This window comes from Xenopus laevis, chromosome 5S, assembly GCF_017654675.1.
Source record: "Xenopus laevis strain J_2021 chromosome 5S, Xenopus_laevis_v10.1, whole genome shotgun sequence".
Classification (NCBI taxonomy): domain Eukaryota; kingdom Metazoa; phylum Chordata; class Amphibia; order Anura; family Pipidae; genus Xenopus; species Xenopus laevis.
In genome coordinates, this window is record NC_054380.1 from 112,452,905 (window position 1) to 112,477,863 (window position 24,959).

General features: G+C 40.3%; 1 protein-coding gene across 4 annotated transcripts in view; it reads right to left on the minus strand.

Moving 5' to 3' along the window:
• Positions 1–3,630, minus strand: part of epha4.S (EPH receptor A4 S homeolog) — a 55,070-nt gene extending 51,440 nt beyond the window's left edge. For 3 of the 4 annotated variants that reach the window (XM_018264613.2, XM_018264612.2, XM_018264611.2), the window contains exons 1-2: positions 3,439–3,630; positions 820–887 (exon numbers count right to left, since the gene is read on the minus strand). In XM_018264613.2, the coding sequence (XP_018120102.1) occupies positions 820–887; positions 3,439–3,529 (159 nt within the window). In that variant the 5' untranslated portion in view covers positions 3,530–3,630. 4 annotated transcript variants of the gene reach the window in all.
• Between the last annotated feature and the right edge of the window lie 21,329 nt (positions 3,631–24,959).

A 24,959-nucleotide genomic window follows, 5' to 3' on the forward strand; every position in this document is an offset into this window, starting at 1 on the left:
ATCTCCATACCATAACTCTTCTAAAAAATCATGTAAACATTAAATAAACCCAATAAACTGGTTTTGCTTCCAATAAGGATTCATTTTATCTAAGTTTGGATCAAGTACAATTTACCGTTTTATTATTACAGAAAAAAAGGAAATGTTTTTTTCTAAATTTGGATTATTTGATTATAATGGAGTCTATGGGTGATGACCTTTCCATAATTTGGAGCTTTCTGAATAACGGATCCCATACATGCATTAGTCTTGATTAGGAACAGTAGAACAAAAGTGTTTGATTTTCAAGGCATAACAATTCAGAGAAATAATTCAACATAACGCATAATTAAGTATGACTAGATGTGTTTCATTCCTTGAATTGAATTGTTACACTGCCTTGCAGAAGGCAAAGAAAAAAATATTCCTGAAATCCATCCCAAATTTCAGTCTTATTTACTTTCGCATATTTCTATCATTCTTTTTAATCTTACACTGTAAGCGAAAGGCAATTACCTGCACTGCCCATTGAAACTTCCCAATTACACCCACAAAGGCCGATTTGCAACTCTATCTGATTTCTTATTATTAGGAGGCATCCAAATGAAACCATCATTCTGAAAACTTGATTTCACTGCTTTCTAGTCATTATTGAGCTATTGATGGCTGTCTCCTTGCAATATTAAGTTTCAGCCCCTACAAAAGGAAACTGATATGGTGGACTGGAGAGGTAATAAGGCGCTCTCTGCACAATCGCCCAAAAGGGAGCCTTTGAGAAAGGAATTACAGAGTCCAGCATTCCATCCCCATCTCTAAAACTGTGTTAGTTCATCAACTTACCCCTCCTTCCAAAGGACTTGCTATCCAGTCAAGCTCTCCTTGCACTGACCTGGAATCCAGCAGGGTAACTGCAATAAAAAAAGAACACATATACTATAATTATTTCTGATAATAACATGAATAGTCCCTTTAAATATTAAACTCCCAGCATTCTCAGCAGCATAAAGGATAATAAGGGGGAAACTATTTTGGGTGCAATGTCATTAAGAATGCATTGTATACTTTAATTGACTAGGTCTAAATTGCCTTTTAATGGGCAAATGGATCAATTGGCCATGAACATACACAAAAATAACTGTGAGTCATATTTATATATATATATAAATATGTATTCTCTGTAGACTACTGGGGGTGACAATTATTACTTTAATTTTTCAGTCTGTACAGTGATGTTATGACATCCTAATGTACACTCAGTGGCTATATGTGTTGCTACTGTAGCTGTTTATATAGCGGTTTCCAAAAATTAAACATTCTTACATCAAAAATGTATATAAGGGAAGAAGTCAAACAGATAATCCCATATTCTCTATAATAAATATAAGGGAAGAAGTCAAACAGATAATCCCATATTCTCTATAATAAATATAAGTAATCTAACACAATATGCTCATTATGTTCACTCTCTCTGGGTTCTCTATGCAAATTCAGTGGCTGCAGCCCAGGTCTCCGGCACCCACAGCGTTAACCCACAAAAGGAAGGATTACAAATCTGATCTGCGCTTATCAAGTCAGTTAGAAGAACCTGAAATGGGAATATCTGGATGCGATCTGTCATGCCAGGTATTATAACAGCTTCCTCTTAAGATGTTATCGTGAACCCAAGACACATTTGGACTATTCCTAAAATCCCCGAAGACGGCTTCTTTTTTTTTTTTTTTAAAGGAAATATTTTTAAGGGAAAATTGAGTCTCCATCCCCCTGCACCCCTCCTTAAGCAGTACCATTTCCATCCATCCGGATTCATAGAAAGGTAGATTAAAGATACAAAGGAAACAATAGGTCTCAATGTATACAAAAAGGGGATAAGGGGAGAGAGCGTTAGAGAGGGAGAGGAAAGCAAAGCAGACGTGATCAGCATTGAAAATTGTTAATGCCCCCTGTATGTGCAAGGCAGACACGACTGCAACTTTATAGCTAAGGAATATGGAAGCGCAGGGCTGAACAAAGTCAGACATTGATCCCACTTCACCCCCTACAAATTGCCATGTCACGCAACTTTCTGGGTGCTATTTAAGAACAGTCACCATACAGAAGTGATCATATATCTGTATTGCACATTATTCCATAAACACACTATTTATCAGATATCCCCCCCACACTTCATTTACACTTACTGCAGCAACACACAGGCACATTATGTTCATGAACTCAAAGCTTTGTGAGGTTGTCTGTGGGCCCCCTCTGTGGTTAAACTACATCTCCCAGCAGCACCCTTGCAATTTTTTTTTAGAATAAGCGCAGTTAAAATGTTGAAGAACAGATATCCGTAGGATAAAAGAGAGGAAATTAGGCATGATTCTATAAGAAACAGGGAAATGAGCTGGAAAGGTGACATTTATTTCTGCCCATGCCTGCTTATAAGAATACTAAAGGCTGCTGATCGGGGACAGTGTCAGACTGGCCCACCGGGAAACCAGAAAAACTCCCCGTGGGCCCAGGTGTCAGTGGGCCCTCCTGCTTCAATACATTTTACCTATTTCATGGCCATTCCCTATTTCTATGAGAACAAAGAGGCTAATTGATGGAATAATAGTTTATAGTGTGTAAATAAAAGAGACTAGGATAATAGAGGGTGAGCCAGGAGAGGAAGAAAAATAGTATTGAGCAAGCCCCTGGTCTAAGATTTTTTGGTGGGCCCTGGTGTCCGAGTCCGAAACTGACTAGAAGGGACACACTGAGGGTCATTTATCAACACTGGGCAAATTTGCCCATGGGCAGTAACCCATGGTAACCAAACCAATCAGATTGCTGCTTTCATTGTTCTACTTGCAGCTGGCTTTAAAAAGCTAATCACTGATTGGTTGCTATAGGTAACTGCCCATGGGCAAATTTGCCCAGTGTTGATAAATGAGCCCCAGTAAGCGCTAGAATGTGGACCAAGGCGATGTGCAAGATGGTCTGGTAGCGCCTGTTATGCGGTGCGCAATCTCAAACTACTGCTGATACCGCGGTCTGAGCTGCAGCAGACACCGAGTCGCAGCAGATCTGAGTTGCAGCAGCAGCAGCAGCCAGTAAGGAGCAGATGTGAGCGGCAGCAAGAGAAACTTTTCCCAGCGGGATAGACGTGGGTGCACGTGGGTATAACTGGGTGCCAGGTCTCCTTCTCCCAGCACACATTCATTGCCACTGGATATATATATTACACTATTCACAGGCGGACTCGGCATCACATTAAGTGGAAGCAGGACCCGATCATCCCAGCAGGTCTCCGTCTCACCAGGTCTCTCCATCCAAATACGCAGCCCAATAAATCCCCTTATTATCCGTGCCAATATCCAACAGCGCTGTCTGTCTGCTCCCATGTGCAAACACTATGATCGCCTCCCAGGTGAGGGTTTCATGGCCGGGGAAGCGCACAGGGCACAGATCCATAAGGTGCTCCTTACTAAGCCTTACCTTCACTGGCTGGGTAAATCCTAGATCCCGTCACTGCCCAACAAAATCCAAAGAGGCCACAAAACAAGACGCCATGTACAATCCCAGCCATGGTGGCTGCAGCTAAGGGGCTGGAGGTGGATGAAGAGATGCCTGTACACACCGTGCCCGCTCCACTTCCCTTCAATATCCCAGTGGAATAAATGCTTCAAGTTTAGTGCAGCCGCAAGACATTGCCAAGGAGGCGGGGCCCGCGCTCTTTCTCCTCCCCCAGACCTGCTTCTCCTTCACTCATGTACCGCTCTACCAATCCCAAATAAGAGAGAGAGAGGGAGTGTGGGGAAAGTTGCACCCCTTTTACCTGGACTGGCCCATGGCTGGCACTCGCAGTCAGACGAAGGAGAGGACGGGAGGGAGAAGCTGTGGGAGACTGGGGGGTTAACGCTTGTTGTGTATGAACCGTGCGGATAGGCGTCACAGTTTAGCAGAATTTACAAGGGAAAATATCCATAACGGCTTTTGTTAATCGAGCCTGGTACCATTGCTGGAGGGCTTCCCTCAGGCTGCCCATTTTTGTCACATAAAGTGTCACATGACTAATACAATTATTTCCCAAGCAACAACATGTTCAACAGACAAGTGTTACTACATAAAGCCAAATAATCCCTTGTGCCATCGAGTATAATAGCAAAGGATTCCATTGGTTATAAAGCACCTGAAAAAAATGGACTTGGGCTGTATTGAGCCACCGTGAGGCCTTATGTCAGTATGAAGTCAAGTGTCAGGCTGGGCATTAACTAGTCTGCTATGAGGTGTTGGGTTACACTGGGCATTAACTAGTCTACTATGAGGTGTTGGGTTATACTGGGCAATAACTAGTCTGCCATGAGGTGTTGGGTTACACTGGCTATAAACTAGTCTGACATGAGTTGTTGGTTTAGACTGGGTATAAACTAGTCTGCCATGAGGTATTGGGTTAGGATGGATATTAACTAGGCTGTCAGGCTGGGTGCTAACTAGGCTAGTAGGAGGCTGGAGCTGCAGTTAGTGGGAAACTACAGTAGATGTTACTGGGCCCTATAGCAGAATTATTTTCGGACCCTCAATAAACTCTGGGAATATGAAATTGTTCATAAATATATGTTAAAACTGCATATCTATATGGGCCCCCTAGCCACCCAGCAATCGGAGGGTCTGCCTCTCAACAGTTACGCCCCCATCTACAGTGTTGAAAGCGTATCACCCATGCCAGTGTGAGCTGCAGTGTTAGATCCCCTGTCTTACCCAGAAATAAATAATATACATAACCATGAAACGTTCCAATTGCTTCATGTTCAGTGCACAGATATTCCATAAAGTCAGCTTCTTGGAACAGATTTTGATTATGAACCTTTGAGCCAGACTGGACATGTGTCCCTGTTGATGCTGGGCTGTGACATCTCTGTACTTCACATGTGGCACATTGCTGGAAGCAATCATTTCCCTATTAAACCCTATTCCCTTTGGGCATGGATCTGCAACATTTCACTCACTGGAGACTATGGCGGGTGGCATCCATGCTCCATTGGCAGCCAAGAGCCTTTATTATTATTATTATTATTAACATGTATTTATATAGCGCCAACATATCGCGTAGCACTGTAAAGTAACTGTGATTATACAACTACATCACATGAATTACATACATAGAATATATGGAGTAACAAACATCACAATCAATACAGGTACAAAGAGGTGAGGAAGGCCCTATGCATAGGCATACAGTCTAAAGGGAAGGGAGTAATACACAAGGTGTGGGAGTGGGCAAGATCGAAGTAAGTGGGTGAGAAATGTGGTGTTGTATGTGGTGTTGCGTTTGGTAGTTAAGCAGAGTGAGGGTAGGCTTCTCGAAAGAAGTGCGTTTTCAGAGATTTTTTGAAAGCAGAAAGGTTGGGAGAAAGTCGGACAGATCGTGGGAGAGCGTTCCAGAGGAGGGGTGCAGCCCTTCCAAAGTCTTGAATGCGAGCATGTGAGGAGGTAATGAGAGAAGAGTTGAGTAGCAGGTCAGTAGAGGAGCGTAGTAAGCGAGTGGGTGAGTATATAGAGATGAGTTCAGAGATGTAGGGTGGAGCAGAGTTGTGAAGTGCTTTGAAAGTCAGTGTCATTAATTTGAATTTGATTCTGAAAGGTAACGGAAGCCAGTGCAGGGATTGACAGAATGGCGAGGCAGAGGATGAGCGGTTGCTGAGGTGTATGAGCCTCGCAGCAGTGTTCATTATGGACTGGAGAGGTGACAGTCTCTGGAGGGGGAGGCCAATTAAAAGAGAGTTACAGTAGTCTAGACGCGATATGATGAGAGAGTGAATAAGAATTTTGGCAGCGTCTTGGGTGATAAATGATCGTATTTTGGATATGTTCCTTAGGTGGAAGTGACATGATTTAATAAGTGACTGGATATGAGGAGTGAATGACAGGGCAGAATCTAGGATAACCCCAAGGCACCGGGCCTGGGGAGAGGGGGTGATAGTGGAATTGTTAACTATGATGGATACTTCCGGGATGCTACTGGTGTTTCTTGGAGGAAAGAGAACCATTTCAGTTTTAGAGAGGTTAAATTTAAGGTAGCGTTGTGACATCCAGGTAGAGATAGCGGACAGGCAGGAGGAGACGCGAGTTAGGAGTTCTGGGTTGAGATCAGGAGATGAGAGATAGATCTGAGTATCTTCAGCATAGAGGTGGTAGTGGAAACCATACGAATTTATTAATTTGCCAAGGGAGGAAGTATAGAGGGAGAATAGTAATGGTCCCAGGACAGAGCCTTGAGGAACTCCAACAGAAAGAGGTAGGGGAGAAGATGATACTCCATTGTAGGAGACACTGAAGGAACGATTGGTGATGTAAGAAGAGAACCAGGACAGGGCTGTGTCACGAAGGCCAAGCGACTGGAGGGACTGGAGGAGGAGAGGGTGATCTACAGTGTCAAATGCCTTGTGGAAAACTTGATCCCTTCATCTTAATGCAAATGATTGAGCACCACTTACCCACGTCTGTGCATGCACATGCTGTCTTTGTCTTTCATACGTCACCTTTCATTCAATGGTTGTGTCTCAGTCAGTTTAGCACACAGTACGAGCTTTGTTGTTTTTAGTAGAAAGCACAGTATATTGCTACCCTAATAGATTTTCCAGCAAAAATTACACTGTTTACACTGCAAACAATTCACACTACAATATAAAATTTAATTTCTGAACTAGCGAGTATATTTTTTTAGTTGTAATATTGGTGTGTAGGCAGCCATTTCAGGTCATTTTGCCTGGTCATGAGCTTTCAGAAAGAGCCAGCACTTTAGGATGGAACTGCTTCTGGCAGGCTGTTGTTTCTCCTACTCAATGTAACTGAAAGGGGGATACTGTCATGGGAAAAAATTTTTTTTTAAAACGTATCAGTTAATAGTGCTGCTCCAGCAGAATTCTGCACTGAAATCCATTTCTCAAAAGAGCAAACAGATTTTTTTATATTCAATATTGAAATCTGACATGGGGCTAGACATATTGTCAATTTCCCAGCTGCCCTAACTTGTGCTCTGATAAACTTCAATCACTATTTACTGCTGTACTGCAAGAGTGATATCACCCCCCTCCCCTTTTCCCCCCAGCAGCCAAACAAAAAACAATGGGAAGGTAACCAGATAGCAGCTCCCTAACACAATATAACAGCTGCCTGGTAGATCTAAGAACAGCACTCAAAAGTAAAAACCCATGTCCCACTGAGACACATTGAGTTACATTGAGAAGGGAAAACAGCAGCCTGCCAGAAAGCATTTCTCTCTTAAAGTGCAGGCACAAGTCACATGACTGGGGGCAGCTGGGAAACTGACAAAATGTCTAGCCCTATATCAGATTTCAAAACTGAATATAAAAAAATATGTTTGCTCTTTTGAGAAATGGATTTCAGTGCAGAATTCTGCTGGAGCAGCACTATTAACTGATTCATTTTGAAAAAAAACATGTTTTCCAATGACAGGATCCCTTGAAGGTCTCACAGTGGGACCTGGATTTTACTATTGAGTTCTGTTCTTATATCTACCAGGCAGCTATTATCTTGTGTTAGGGAGCTGCTATCTGGTTACCTTCCCATTGTTCTGTTGTTAGGCTGCTGGGTGGAGGGAAAGGGAGAGGGATGATATCACTCCAACTTGATGTACAGCAGTAAAGAGTGACTGAAGTTTATCAGAGCACAAGTCACATGACTTGGGCCAGCTGGGAAACTGTCAATATGTCTAGCCCCATGTCAGATTTCAAAAGTAAATATAAAAAAAATCAGTTTGCTCTTTTGAGAAATGGATTGCAGTGCAGAAGTCTGCTGGAGCAGCACTATTAACTGATGTATTTTTTTTTTTTTTTTTTAAAATCCCATGGCAGTATCCCTTTAACTATCGGGGGGTACTAGAAAGCCAAATTTCTAGCGTCATGGAAATAATTTTAATAAAAATTGACAAATATAAAGCTATATGTTCTCATTATAAAGCCACTGGTGTGGCAGGCCATGCAGCAGATCTGTTGAAACCCAGTGTATTACAACACATTTTTAATGTTCCGACTTTTTTTCTTTGGCTCATTCCAAATTTTTATCACAGATGTTTTTCACAGGAATACATTAAGAGTTGGAATATAAAAGTGGACACATCACCACAAATTTCTGCCTGTTCCTGAAAATCTTGGAAGGCAGCTCTGAGACTGTAAATTTGTCTTGCAGGCCCGACTATAAAAATTTATATTTAAAAAAAAAAAGCCCATATAATTTGCAGGACATAATTTGTAAAAAGCGTTAAAATATGACAGATTTATGCTTAATGCGGTGAGTGCTTTTTAAAGTCCCAATCATTTCCAGTAGGTCATTAAGCAGAGCTGGTGTTTTAAAGACTGGCGACATGGCATGGATAGTGTGTTAGGGATTATTAACCCTCTCCAGGCCTGTCTCTTGGTCATCCTTACTGAATATATAAAAAAAAAACTAGTCATTACCTACATTTGCTGTAGTAGAAATGTTAAATGTTACAGTGTGTGTGTGTGTGGTTCTATTTTAGAAGAAGCTGGCACAGAGCTGGAAGTGATCCAAATAAAAGCACCCGTTTGCATTATGGTTGCCAGTTTTGGAAGCAGAGTACAATTGTCAGTGAGAAATGAATGGCTCTGTTAATGAATTTGGTTGTTAACAGTGTTTGCGGTGCAGAAAGTGGCAATTTAAAGCCCTTTCTGCTTTCATGTGGCGAACTGCAAGCTGAACAAAGATTTAAACAGTGCCATGGGACTTTCCATAAATGGAGTTTCACCTCCTATGAATCAACAGCTCCACCTAGTGAGCGTCAACACAAAGTCATAAGGAAGAAGTGTGTTTGCTTAAAGGCATAGCATATTCAAACAAAGGAATGCATCGTTGGATGGCTTTTAAGCAAGTGAGGGAATACAGGGTTATGGGAGATAGCTCATAGTACAAGTTGATCCAGGGACTAGTCTAATTGCCATTTTGGAGTCAGGAAGGAATTTTTCCCCCTCTGAGGCTTCAGATGGGGTTTTTTTTGCCTTCCTTTGGATCAACTGGCAGTTAGGCAGGTTAAGAAAAAGTTAAAAGGTTAAATGTTGGACGTGTGTCTTTTTTCAAGCTAACTTACTATGTCATAACTACACAATTTAAATGGATATAACAAAAAAAATGTATCTTGATTTTAATAAGGAATAAAGGTGTTGTGTTATTTCTGGACAATCTTTCACAGCTTTGTTGGGACTAAGCTACTTGTTTTATATGCTGATTTTCAGTATCCTGGGGGGTAAGACATTTTCCTTTGCACTTTTTCTTCTTCACATGCTCTTATTCCAATGTGGCAACACATCGTATCTAAACATGTTCATTTACATACCAATGACTTGCACAGGGATACAGTATCACAAAAAATTACTCTTGCCGCGGTTTTTCATTATTTGGTCCAAATTTTTCATTATTTGGTCCAAATTTTTCATTATTTGGTCCAAATTTTTCATTATTTGGTCCAAATTTTTCATTATTTGGTCCAAATTTTTCATTATTTGGTCAACTGATTTGACCAATTTTCTTTGTAATTTTTCCCACACCATTATCCTCAATATAATTGATGTATTCTATTATTTACATGAAGTATTGTTGCTTAAAAATGCTGCATTCAAAGGCCCCCTGTGCCATTTTGCTATCTGCCCATCAGAGGAAGGTCTTATCTACTTTCACTTTCTCATTCACTTTAATGAATGAAGCCCTCCGATAGAATATGGGCAAACAACAGATTTGTTGGGACCCGGGCTAACCAAATTAACCTTACCTTGTCCTGGTGACCATTGGCCAACTCTGGAAAGTGCAGTAGAGAGCTCCCAAAATGGTACCAAACACCCTTTCTAACAACAAAAATCTGTTAAACTACTTCCTTAGCCAATATGCAAAAATTACCCAAACCTCTCCATATCACCAAAACCCTCTCAGCACTCAGTGTTAGCTGGGCATGGCAAACTTCAAATCTGCCTTAATTTTTCCTTTCAGCAAAAAATGAACATGCAGCACTATCTCTGTTAAACTAATAAAGCCCCAGTCACCCTTCAGTAAGTGAGATAACCTGGAGATTGAGGGGTCTGCATGGTGCTGATCACAGCTTGACATATTGGCCTTTTATTTGAAATGCAGTTAAACATATATTAAGCTGTAGGGAAAATAAGTGTCATCGTGATCATTTGGCTACAAACTTTCACTAGAAGGGAGATGACCAGTTTACAGGAAGACAGCTGTTAACTAAGAACTACAACTCCTGCATTCAGGAGACTGTGAATTTACAAAAGCTAGAGAATGAAACCAATAGGCAACAAACAAATAATATGTGTTGCACAGATTTTAAAAAATTGTCAAATGATCAAACTGGTACAAAACAGAAACCAAAATAGAAGCACACCACTGTACAATTTTGCCCACAAAAAAGGGGCTGATAGATCTACATTCCCTGCCCCCTGTTTCACTAAGTTTATGATCTTAAAGTTGCCAAACCAGTAAGCCAAGCTTATAGTTGTTAATGTGAACTGGAACTGAAGGACACATCTTGCATAACACTAGTGAAATTGTTGTTGCTGCCATGTTTTCAGTCTGTGATTTTATAGTAACCCTTTTATCACTGATGCACAAGCGTCAATTTAGGGTTTTTCTGGCAAAAAATATATATCTTTGTCATCTGCCCTATCAGTAATGTTGGCCTCAAGTATCATTTTTACAGACCAAGCAAGATTGATTGCCAGCCAGGTGGCAACTATTGTTGCTGAATTGCAAGTATTGGGGCACAGCAAAGCCCGACATTTCCACTGATGTGTACCCTGTGTTGCTTGTTCACATTGTTGATGTGATTAAAACCCAATATGTGTTTATTTAGGTGTGAATTAGATTTCTTAAATATGTGAGTCTTAGCACTAATTGTGTACATCTGCAGAACACCCAGGAGCATTGTGCTTAGCTGGGCACATTACAAACAATTTCCTCCCACACCTTCAGTTAGCATCCACATGGCCTGGCCTAAAGCTCAGAGTCTGTTTCCATTCTTTCCTCCCCATTGTCATGCCCACCCACTCATGCCCATCCATCTATTTGCCAGACCTTTGGTGTCAATGGAGAACTGAGAGTCAGCGGGGCGCCTTCCCTGTTCAAGAGGCTTGCACACTGCTCTGCTGATGGAAGAGCAGACAAGGTGCTGAATCATGTCCCTTTACTCTACAGTTCCTCCCAGGACTGGAGCCATACAATGAGAACCAGCTGACTCCAAAATTGGACGGAAGACACCCAACCTACACTAACCTCCTACACTTCTTCTTGCACATCTGCTCAGCACGTGACACTAGTGAGAGGCATCCTTGCACCAGCAGTGCACACATTCTTTATACATACAGTGCTATTTTTGGGGTAGGTAAGAAAGGGCATTTGCTATGGGCCCCCAGCTTTAGAGAAACCCCTTAGTGAGAAAAGTATTGACAGATTCATACTGTGTAGTAATTGTTAAATATTTTAGCAATTACATTGGGGTTGTTTAAATACAGTACAGACTGGGCATCCTTGCTTTATGAAAATCAACCATAACATTGGATCGCCAGCTCTCCTGCATTGCCAGGGGCAACTGCTTCTCTAACTCTGACCCTTTATGATGAGCTTTCCTATGCAACTGAAACCTATGCTAGATTTCCACTGAGAAATAGAATGGTACCACGTACATGGTACTCTTATATTTTACATGTGTTTGGATGTGTGCCTTCTTTGAGGAAGTTTAAGACTTATATTTTCTCTTTTATATCACATAAACAAAACCAGGGACACAGGCACATACACATCCTCTTCCCACAAGCTTGAGCTGGACACAGTATACTACATTAGGGACAGTTTTAGAAGAATACAGAGAATGAGAAATTATGCTCCCATTGGTATTTTCCCTGCATTGGTTAGTGATGGAGACCCTTTACCTAACAAATCTCATGCAAATTTGATGAAACCAGCAACTCCTATTACAGTCAGAATCTTTATTTTTTTTTTAAATCAATTATTGGTGTCAAGCATGCTGTATCTCTCGTAAGTATCTTAAAAGCCCCCATAAGCACATAATAACTAGAGAGAGAACCAGGTGAGGACAAGAGTTGTACGAAATGTCACTTTAAAGAGCATGTGGGGACACGAGTTTAGAGAATTAATGACACATTACCTTTATAAGGTTTTAGATGCACAACACTTGGGTGTTAAGCCTCTTCTTTAGAAACAGAATAATACATGTATTCCCAAACCCTGAACAATCATCATGTTCTGCACATTTAAATTTGCTGTTAACTAATCCCAGAACCTTTCTTTATTTCTCTTATAAGGACTATATGCACTATATGATCCGCTCATTTGGCGAGGTCACCAACAAGTAGATCTTTCCCCGATATGCCCACCAAAGGCAGGGTGATATCAGGCTAATCGATTGTTTGACCCTAAGGCAAAAAGACCAGATTACAGTGATGGCAAAGGGTGCTGACGCGATGAGGACCGCATCAAGCCCTGGCTAGCCGATGTGGTCCTCGGTCGCAAAGGAAAAACCTGGCAGACCAATATCAGGCTGATTTTTGGCCAGATTACGATTGGGGAGGCCTGTCAAAACACCCCATACACGGGCAGATAAGATGCCAAATCATCAAAAGGACCAATATCGTCAGCCTAAATCTGCATGTGTATGGCTACCTTAAGATTTGTGACGAATCCATACTCTGACTTGGACTTAAGGTGGCCATACACGGATAGATCCGCTCGTTTGGCAATGTCGCCAAACGAGCGGATCTCCCTCCGATATGCCCACCTTGAGGTGGGCAATATCGGGCTGATCCGATCGTGGGCCCTAGGGCCCAACGATCGGATCCTAGCGTTCGCCAAACGGGCGGGCGGATCGCGGGACCGCATCAACGAACAGATGCGGCCGCGATCCGACGGGATTTTTAACCCCATCCGATCGAGATCTGGCCGACTTTCGGCCAGATCTCGATCGGGGAAGCCCGTCGGGGGCCCCCATACACGGGCCAATAAGCTGCCGACTTGGTCTGTCGGCAGCTTTTATCGGCCCGTGTATGGCCACCTTTAGACAAGGGCCATACACCCACAGGGGAGGTGATACTACTGTAAGATATTTGACTGACTAGTCATTAAATTCTGTTGATCACAGATTATCAGAGCAGTCACCTTTTTTCCTCAAATGTAGCAAGTGCCTCTCTTATGAATTTTAACCTGCATCTAAAAGATGAAAATGGTTGAGATAAGGGAGGTGAGAGTTTGCACCTCATTATTATTATTATTATTATAGCACAAGGGGTTTGGGGTTTAACCAACAAGGGTTACAGAATAAAAATAGACATTGGATGGGCCTACTCACAACAGTTTACAATCTATAGGATGAATAACTGTCCCAATTGTAACAATTGCCTTTGCAATTCTATACATTATGCTATTCCTAGCAGTGGTATCGCTGTTTGTTTGGCTGATGTAGCAGAAGCACTGCCAGGGACACTAGAGGGCTTTTGGATGGCAAAGGTCCCACGCTTGGCATTCACAGGCAATTCCAACAGCACACAAACATTATACCTGACATTAGCCTCAGTGTCTATGGTATTGATTATTTTGGCAGATTTTCTTAAAGGGGTGGTTCACCTTTGAATTAACTTTTTGTATGTTATAGAATGACCAGTTCTAAGCAACTTCTCAGTTGGTCCTCATTATTGATTTTTAACAGTTTTTGAATTATTTGTCTTCTTCTGACTCTTTCTGGCTTTCAAATGAGGATCACTGACCCCTTCTAAAAAACAAATGCTGTGTAAGGCAACAACCATATGGGTTTTGCTACTTTTAATTACTCATCTTTCTGTTCAGACCCTCTCCTATTCATATTCCAGTCTCTTGTTCAAATTAATTGATGGTTTCTAGGGTAATTTGGAACCCAGCAACCAGGTTACTGAAACTGCAAACTGGAGAGCTGTTGAATAAAAAGCTGAATAACTCAAAAACCACATCTCTACATCTTTCTAAAATTTAACTCAAAGGTGAAAACCCCTTTAAGCATTCAATGCCCTAGATAATTAATGTCTTGAGCCATTATAATTTTGTCTAAGGAAGGCCCCAGCAATTGTGTACTAAGATGCTTGTGTTAGTATATACAGGATTAAACAATAATAATGGTACTAAGTGAGACGACAATCGTGGAAATGTTATTAAAGCTCATAAAAGAAATCTGTCATTCTTTATCATTCACAGTACCAGCAGGAAATAGTCTTCATATAGAGGCACGAATTTGTTCACATGCAAAATTCAAATGAGGTGCCAATCCGTCGAAGCAACATGTTGATCTTTTAATCCTGTTAAATATGGTGTTATTACTGCTTCCTTGTTTCTCTTCTTGAGTTGCAGATGATAGATAGGCTTGGGGTTCAGAAATAGAATTGGAGGCCATTTGATTTCTTGCCTCGGCTTTGCTGTGCCTCCATGAGTAAGCAATACTATTATATATATATATATATATATATATATATATATATATATATATATATATATATATATATATATATATATATATATATATATATATATATATATATATATATATATATATATATATTACACAGATTAAATAAATAAGTAGCAGAGTGTTGTACCATGTTAGCCATAGATCCAAATCAGAAAATATAGAGTAAGTGATAACATGTCTGAAGCATGGACCTAAGTAGTCCCCAAAGCTTACATTTTATAACCTACTAAATGAACAAATAAAAGGTATTACCTACTCTATATTTTCTATATAAATGAGTGCAGGGATTGCTTAATGATGAAGAAATGCCTGTAAGTATGTCCATTTTTAATTGTACAAAAATAGCAACCTTTTTAGGGCAGAGACACACAATGCAATTCGGGAAGATTAGTCGCCCGGCAACAAATCTCCTCTTCTTTGGGCGACTAATCTCCCCGAACTGCCTCCCCTGCCTTCCCGCCTGCTAGAATATAAATTGCCAGCAGGATGGCATTCGGAGAGCTTTGTTTTCCAAAGTCGCCAGGGCTAGGTACATGCCAGAATCTATATAGCTTCATCTATATGAACATTGTGTGAATTAGTAATTTACTGGGATCATTTAAGTGGCGATCTTAAGTTATTATTATCTGTACTTTGCTAAGGAAGCTCATTTTCTTCCACAACGTTTGCAGAATTGCAACCTATTACATATTGGGCCCGATTCAATTCAGTGAGAAAAAGGTTTATTACGTGAAAACTCATGGCCAAGATTCTATTTGTGATGCAATCAGGGCTGCTCTTGCCATGAGGCAAGATGAGAACCTTGTCCCAGCTGGCAGCGAGCGGCCAGCTACAAGCGGCGGTCAGATTTTAACCCAGAAATTTGGCTCCACTATTGAAGGGAAGGCTATTGCGCCCATTAGATGAGGCCCCCCTTTGATCTGCTCCAACACTGATGTATTAAGCTTGGAGCGGGAGAGGGGAGCAGTATCAGGGCTGCCTTAGGGTAGGACTCCATGGGCGATTTCCGTGTGATCCGACGCGCTGCGCAAAAACGCAGGCATCACGTCGTATGCCACAGAAATAAGGTAAGTAATAGCATTGTCAGATGGTGTCGCAGCGTTGATCGGACGTGTCATGACTGTCGGATGCAGACGCAGCTTATATCACTGTTTATCATGTGAAAACTCTATTGAAGTCCATGGGAAAAAACTTGAAATGAATTTGGAGAAATGAATCTCGTCAACGAGTTTTCACGTGATAATCCATGAGAAAACTTTTTCCCACTGAAATTAATCTGGCCCAATATTCACTAAACTGTAATTAGTCTGTTTAATTAATCTTCTGTATTGATTTTTATATCTATATATATATCTATATATATATCTATATATATATAGATATATATATATATATATATATATATATATATATATATATATATATATATATATATATATATATATATATATATCATTTTATTTTATTTTATTTTCAAGCTGCAAATAGAACACTCTTGCTGGGAGACACTGGCAAATTCAACTTCTTTGACTGCATGATTCCATCATGAATCAGAAGCTGACATCTGTGCATTTTCTGAACAAGTGAAGCCCCCTCTGTAACTGGATCCTGGGGTCCATTGTTATTGCTATTGCCTGCCCTAACCAAACTCTAGATTACAAAACTGGGAACTTCCATATATAGTATGGTAGAAAATGCCAAATGCAAGACAACTTTGAGAGAAACTCTTCCTCTGTGTGTCCCTAAACACCCTGAGGTCATGTTAAAAATCTGAAATAAGTTATAGTCACAAGCTGCTATAATAAGTAGTTATTAGAGATCACAGTGGATGTAGACTTAGCTCATCGGTAGCTATTAATTTCACTAATGAAGGCGTGTAGATTAAAGAGTAGTCTGGTCCCTACACAGTTCATCTTTACCAGTCGCACAGCTTGGTACACCCCCTACAAGACAATCATTAGTGTTGACTTAACCCTTCCTTCTTTCAAGAACATTGCATATATTTGCAGACCCCTTCAGCAACAAAAGGACTGAGGATTTTCCCAAAGAGATTAAAAGGTTGACTAAGCCTTGGCATAATGAAGTGGCACAGCAGGGTTCTTTAGGGCATCATAATACCTCCCTGAAACTAATAAAGGTTTCTGTCCAACGCTCTAAGCTCTCTGTGCCCATGATGTACTATTTATTTGTGATTTGTTATGTAGTGGTTAACTCAGTTGGTAACGTGTAATAACTACCTTCAAGCATTAGTGGAATTGTCTAAAAATTTTGCTGGAAAAAAATCAAACAATGTAACTTTCTTAGATCCTGGTAATACCCCTGTCTTCAAGAATGAATGCTAGGAAGTGCATTTTACTGACTTAGGGGAATGTAATAAAAGTTGGTAACAGAGAAAATATTCGCAATGCAAAAATGTATGCCTTTGAGCGAACAAATTTTCTTTTGTGCGAATTTATTATAGCTTTTGTGAACCCGGAAACTACTTAGCGACCTCTTCCAACAGTGGAAGACGGTTTGTGAATTTTATAGTTTGCGTCAGTGGGCAATGAATGTAATTAAACGTCTTACTGAAAAGGTTGTTATGTTTGCTCCAGAAGATTACGACACCTTCAAGCACTTCTTAAAAGTGGGCAGTGCACAATTAAGATTCGCAATTAAATTTCGCAATGCAATAACAGTTTAAGGAAGAATATTACATGGCAAAATGTGAATTTTTATTATTTGTGCACATTCTGTTGCTCTTTGCGACTTTTATTACATTCCCCAATAGAGCCTTGATGACAAACAGTAAAGAGGCATTTTTTCGCATAACACTGCACAGCATGGAGGTTATTAGGAGAGGAAACTTGGCCATTTTGGATGACAATGTAAGACATAGACTTTGTCTACACTTTTCAGTAATTACAGTTTGGGAAAGACCATACTTTGTATGATATTGTTTGGGAAATAAGGCCTCCTTACCTGGACACCACCGCTAGTTAGCACACTGGAGTGCTAGTAGAATACAGAGTGATAAATATTGAAATTACATTACATTAATGCTCTAGGTGACTACACCAGACAATCACATTCCGTAGTACCAAATGGCTGTTACGTTTAAGTGAATAGAGAAGGCTCTAGCAACATTTAGTGCATATTACAATAACATTAGCATAGGAAAATTAATTACATAGCTATAAATCTGTTCAGTGCTGTAGTGGCCCCCAGTGTTATTGAGTATATTTGTGTCTTGCTGCAGTGACCCAAAAACTCAAGGCCCTTTAGAAAGTAAAGCCAAAGATACTTTTTTTTTTCATCCTTTGTACCTTCACATATCTTTGTTTTGTGTTTCCGACTTAGATTTGTCTCGTAATAATTAATTTCTGCAAGGTTTGTTCGGCCCCTTTCTCCTTGCAACTGTATTTATAGCATTTCTGTTTTACAGCATAGCTGATGAACCTGTAAATAAGGTTGGGCTAACTTATAAGTGTTGCTGATCCAAATTTCCTCCATAATTGTGCTTGATCTCGAGGGATATGTATTTTCACATGTTGCATACGCAAACATCCAAACAGGAATAGGAAATAACAAAATCCGTCCTATGTGTTAATGGATATTTTGCCAGGGTACTACTGTGACACGCAGATGAGAGCTATCATATAATTTCCTCTGACAATCTGTATTTACCTTGATTATCTGTATTGTTCTTATGCTAACGAGAAAAACTGCTCTTATCACATTTCTTTAGTGACTGGGACAATGTGTATTGCCACAGTCAAGGCAGGATCCTTATATACATACACAGTGAGTATTATTCAAAGAGATATTGTACATTACAGCAGAGATAGGATAGATTTTATGATACATTGCGGGAAACTTCTGAACTATGGATATGGGATCTCTCCCACAGATTTAATTTTAAGCAATTAATTCTAATTTTTTTTACATTTATTTCCTTTTTCTCTGTATTAATTAAACAGTACCTTGTTCTTGATCCCAACTTTATTGTGACAAAACAATCCTAGTGTGTTTTTTTAGTAGCCCTAGGGCAAGGGCACACACAGAGGAGTCTCAGCTTTCGTCTGTCTGCATTTTATTTGCGTTAATGCACCTACAAAGGATCGGCTTGGTGAACCCCCCCTTTAAAGGCTTGAAACATTAATATTGTAGAGATTCTGGTGGTGGTAGGCAGATGCAGTAACTGAAATATATAAAATACAAGCATACAATACAGCATATTTGTTTTTAAGGTTTAGTTCTTCTTAAAAAAAGTGGAAAATTGAGCCATATGCCAAAGGCTGTTGGGCGTTGTGGTTTATGGGAGCTAATAGACTAATAAATATCCCTCTTATAAACAAACACATCTATAATTTCTAATTTATAGTCTGTCAGTAGTAGTGTTCCACTGTTTCTCTTTGTTCCCATAATACAAAATTATATAATTCATTGAGTATATAAACTTACATTCTAGTTTATAAAAACTGCACCCCTCTTTATGTTTATGCCTCTATGACTTCATTTATTTGTTTAATTCTATATAAATAAATACAATACAATACAATCTTAATAATGTGTGAGGAAAACTAAAAATATCATATGACAACATAAATACACCAGTTTATATAATTATTGTTTTTTAATTATGATGCAAATCAGCCAGGTTTATAGGGTAAAATATTAACCAAAAATTGCAGTAGCAACGTAATAGTACAATTTAAAAAGTATTTATTAGGACATGTATAGCCAAACGTGTTTCATGCCAATTGGTACTTACTCATAGGCGTTACTCAAATATTAACCAAACTAAATAAATTACTATAGGCATGTATAATAGCCTGAATATGGATGTATAATAGCCTGAATATGGAATCAAATTAGTATTTCAAGGATAATGAATGACCTATGCACATTAGAGTAGGGGCACACTGGGTGATTCGGGGAGATTTAGTCGCCTGGGAACTAATCTCCTCGTCTTTGCAGTGACCAATCTCCCCGAACGCCTTCCCTCTCTCTTGCGCTGGCTAAAATGAAAAATCGCCTGCGCTAAAGCACACGCTGGGATTCGTTTTCCTAAGTCGCCCAAACTAAACTTCGGGTGACTTCGGAAAACAAATCGGCACGTGTGCTTTAGCGCAGGCAATTTTTCATTTTAGCCAGCGCAAGAGAGAGGGAAGGCGTTCGGGGAGATTGGTCACTGAAAAGACGAGGCGTTTAGTCGCCAGCTGACTAAATCTCCCGAATCTCCCAGTGTGCCCCTACCCAAATATAGCAATATCCAAACATGGAGTCAGTGTATTTGTATGCTCGGTTGCTTTTGGAATGCAGACCAGTCTTTGCCTACATAGAATGTAATAGTTATAAGAAGAAAAAAAGTGCTACACAGCAGTGACAGAGTTTGCAACGGCCTCCTAAAGCCTTTCACAACTGATTGCTCCCTGTCTCACATAGTAACTTATTATACACTGATAACATAATTATACAGTGCCTGCCATTTCATGCGGTGTGAGAAATTCAGAGCAAATTTAAGGAAGAAGGTACACTTGGCACCCAGCAGCCTTCCTGATTATCCTTATTGTGTTTGATGATAACACCTTTCACTTAACCCCCCACTGAAAGACTAAAAGCATAGACAATGGAATAGGAGGTGACCCCTGAGTAGGATGTAACAACATCTCAGTGAAGATAATTTAAGATCACACGTTATGCAATATACATAGAGTCTTCATCCTGAGGGGGCATCTTGCGGTATACATTAGGCTTTGTTTGTATGCATTGAAAAAGGATGTTTATGGCTGCACTAGTCTCAGAAACAAAATAGTCTGAGGCACAGGAAAAGTATGTTGCTTATCAATAACACAACATTTTGCCACCCCATAAAACCAACTGTACAACATTAATATGGTGAAAGAATGAAATAGTAATGATGATGATGAAAAAATTATGGTTGTTTAGCTAAAAGTGAGCAAGCCAACGATTGGCATATACTCATCATTTGCCTGTGTGTGGTTACCTTAGCATACTATTTAATACTCATGTTTGTGCAGTCGGTACTTTGTTAGAGTAGAGCAAGAAATGAAATGAAAATTTACTGCTGCAGACCACTTACTTGCATGTAGGGTGCATTCAATTCCCAGACCAAGCCCAATTGTGCCACAATGTCTGCAATAAATAAGATGAAGGCTTAAGCCTGTATGAGGGGGTAGGCAGGGCTGGTCCTATCAAATGTGGGGCCCAATTGGGACCATGTTGGCGGGGCCCCTAGACAAAGTTTTGCTGGCTCCCGACACACCAAGTATTTAGGAAAATAAGGGCATACAGGCACAAAATAGAAAGGAAAGGGGCAGACAAGGTAAGAGAGTGAGAGGAGTTGGGGGCAGGCCAGGCAGCATCATGTGCTGGGGGAAATATTACCTGTGCTGCCCTCTGGTGCGGGGCCCCCAGAGGCGCGGGGCCCAATTGGGCCCAATTGGTCCAATAGGCCTAAGGCCGGCCCTGAGGGTAGGACTCCACGGATGATTTCGGCACGATCCGACGCGCTGCGACAAAACGCCTGTGACAAGTCGCACGCTGCTTCTGCATCCGACAGTCGCGTCGGATCAACTCTGCGACACCATGCGACAATTCTATCTCTTACCTTATTTTTTGGTGCAGCTCGTCGGATCGCCCTGAAAACATCAGCGGCGTCCTACCCTGAATTGGTGTGCTTCTTCCCTTTGGGTAGCTTTGATACTTTGTTAGAGTACCCAATAATCTATCCCAAGTCCTGTTCTCCATTGTGCAGTCACAATCCTGGATGCCCTGGCCTAAGGGGAACACAGCATTATGCCGCCTTTTTGATTTTTATCTTACGGGTGGTAAAATTATAACAAATGCAGGTGCAGGTCTGGCTATTATCAATGGAAAGCACTCACATAGTTGCTAGGGTTGCCACCTTTTCTGGAAAAAAATACCGGCCTTCCTATATTCATGCCTTTTTTTCCTATTAATAACATTGCCATCAAGCATCATTTTTACCGGCCAGGCCGGTAAAATACCGGCAAGGTGGCAACCCTAATAGTTGCCCATGGCCACACTGTCCACGTGTCCCATTGGTTACAGCCCTTCCCTCTACATTTTGTTATAGTGTATATTGTGAATATTTTTCAGGAAATTAATCAAAAACTAATTTTTTACATGCTGATTTTTTTTTAGAAATTTTCATGAATTATGTTAAAGCGGTAAAACTTTATTACTGCTATTTTATGAATGTTCTATACATTCTGCATTTTTAGCACAATCTTTCTGTCAGTTTTATTTAGCAGCTTTTCATGCAGTTATTTTATGACTTGCAATTAAGCTTTAATGAACCCCATTTCAAATAGTGATTAAAATCTTAATATATGTGCCTAGCTTTGCTGAAAATAAGTTGCTTAATTGTGAAAAATGACAAGAATTTATTTCTAAATAAAAAAATATAAAACTTGGTCTGTCTATTTATTTCCCTTTCAATTATTAGTCAATTAATTGGACAGGTAAATTCTCCCAAGTGGAAGAAATAACTACCTGTTATGAAAGGCTCAGCGGTGAATAAGTCAGAGAGAATCAACAATAGCAGGAAGAACAAACTGGATGTGGCTGGCTTGTGGCTTTTCAGACCCAAAGCATACAGTATAGCCGTATGAACAATTGAATGCCTACAGTTAACTTTACAGCTTAAAGGTGGCCATACATGGATAGATCCACTCGTTTGGCGATGTCGCCAAACGAGCGGATCTCCCTCCGATATGCCCACCTTGAGGTGGGCAATATCGGGCAGATCCGATCGTGGGCCCTCGGGCCCAACGATCGGATCCTAGCATTCGGTAAACGGGCGGTCGCATCGCGGGACCGCATCAACTAACAGATGCGGCCGCGATCCGACGGGATTTTCTGTCCCATCCGATCGAGATCTGGCCGACTTTCGGCCAGATCTCGATCGGGGAAGCCCGTCGGGGGCCCCCATACACGGGCCAATAAGCTGCCGACACAGTCTGTCGGCAGCTTTTATCGGCCCGTGTATGCCCACCTTTAGACAACCAACTAATTACAATAAGAATGCCTAGGACATGTTTAACAGTCCACCTCTGTCTGCCTCGGGCACAGGTAAAATTGTGAATTTAGCCTAAGAGCACACTGAGCGGGTTAAAACCAGGGTTCTTCAGTTGGCACAAAAGATTCCAAAATTTCCTCCTGCTGCCTCCAATTAAACTGCCAGTGTGGCATTAGCCATGTTTATGACACACATATTTAATCTAACAAGAGCATTTTTGTAAAAAATCCCTTTGACAATTTACATGCCAAGTACATGGAAGATGGCTGAGGTGGTTTCATCGTTTCCTATGTCAGATGAAATATGCCAACGGAGAATGCCAGTGTGCCATTAGCCTTACAATTACACAAGAAGTGCCAGCTGTTATTACAAGATAATATCTCACACTATATCAAGATACTGGCAGCATATTTTTAAAGCTGTGGTGTAAAATAAATGAGGTATTTATAAATGTGTCCATACAAATTCAGACCAACATGGTAATATTACCAGTATGCCCATGATCTGAATGGACAGATATTGTTTCATGTATGCATGTGTGTGGCCACTTTTCTATTGTTCCATCTGTCTGGGACGATTCCTTTTGGCCAACCATTATCTGTTGAAATGGCTCTGGCAGAATAGACAGAATTGAACAAATTCCTGAACCAAAGCTGGGCATGTATGACCAGCTTAAAGTCATACTGACACTAAAGATTTTTTTTTCAAAATTTTAATCTATATCTTAGTTTAGGGTACAGGTATGGGATCCGTTATGCAGAAACCCATTATCCAGAAAGCTCAGAATTACGGAAAGGTAATCTCACATAAGGGCAAATTCACTAACCAGCGAAAATTTGCCAGTGCTGGCTTCGCGCACATCGCAACACTTCGCCAGGCATAAATTCACCTGGACAACGCTAATTCACGAAGATCCAAAGTTGTGCACAGGGTAATGAACGCTGGTGAAGTTGCGCTAGCGAAAATATGCTCAGCAGTTCGAAGTTACACTAGCGTTGGCTAATTTGCATACGGCGTGCAGTTAAAGTACAATGGCCGTATATGCTGCAGTAAATACATTACACTACACAAGGCCAGGGAACCTTAATAAAATTATATAGAGGTGTTATATTGCCCTACACATGTGCCCACAGTTTAGTTTAGGTGCCATATGTTATCAAATGTAGGAGGGAAGGGGGGGGAATTTTTGATCTTTTCAGTCTATCACCCTGTAAAAAGGAAAAGACGCCAGCGTTTTTTGGGACTTTTCAACTTTTTTTTGAGGAACTCCTATCTACTCACAATTGAACTGGCGTTAGAGTGCGAAGTTGCACCAGAGTCTATCTCCTTGGCGAAATTACGCCAGCCAGTAAATCGGCGAAGTGCCGAAGTGATGTCACGATGGCGAATTTTCGCCAGTGTTAGCTACTTCGCCCTTTAGTAAATTTCCCCCATAGACTCCATTATAATCAAATAATCCAAATTTTCCTTTTTCTCCATAATAATAAAACAATACTTGATCCCAACTACGATATAATTAATCCTTACTGTAGTAGATTTAAGGTATGAAGATTCAAATTATGGAAACCTCCATTATCCAGAAAGCCCCAGGTCCCGAGCATTGGAAATAACAAGTCCCATACCTGTACTGTTTTATTATTACAGAGGAAAGAGCAATAATTTTTAAAAATTTTGATTATTTGATTATAATGGAGTCTATGGGAGATGACATTTCTGTGTCTTGGATGTTTCTGGATAACAGGTTTCCAGATAACAGATCCCATACCTGCAATATAGTTTTGCTGATTTTTTGTAATTGCTTATTGTTTCCGGTGCATGAACAAGAAAAACTCTTATCCTCTTGCCCTTACTTCTGCTTCTACAATGGGGCACTAAGTATGGTTGTATTATATATGGCATTTTTTCCTATATATGTTAATGCTTATTATTATTATCCTGTTATTTATACATACTGCCAACATATTCCACACTGCTTTACTGGGATTATGCAACACTTACAACATGCAAGCCATACATATGCAATTGTTTACCTGTTAAAAATTAATCCTCTTTTATCCTATTGATTGACAATATGTAGGCAGAAAAACAAAACAGAAAACACAAGGAAGTCAGAAGGGAAAGGCATACATCTTTTGAATGACTTTTAAAAAAAAAAAACTACTATTAGGTTGTAACCCCTATTGAGTAGGGCCATTTTTACCTCTTCTATTGGTCAGAAAATGTATACAGTATGAAATCTGTATCTTCGATGTATACATCCATTTATTGTACAGTGCTGCGGAATATGTTTGCACTTTATACATGTGTGTTAATAATAATGTGAATAATAATAATAATGATCCCCAATAAAATGCACCATGACCCATAAACTGAATTCATCAAAACCACTTACAAGAACATAATAATAATCATTGATACCTTCAGGTT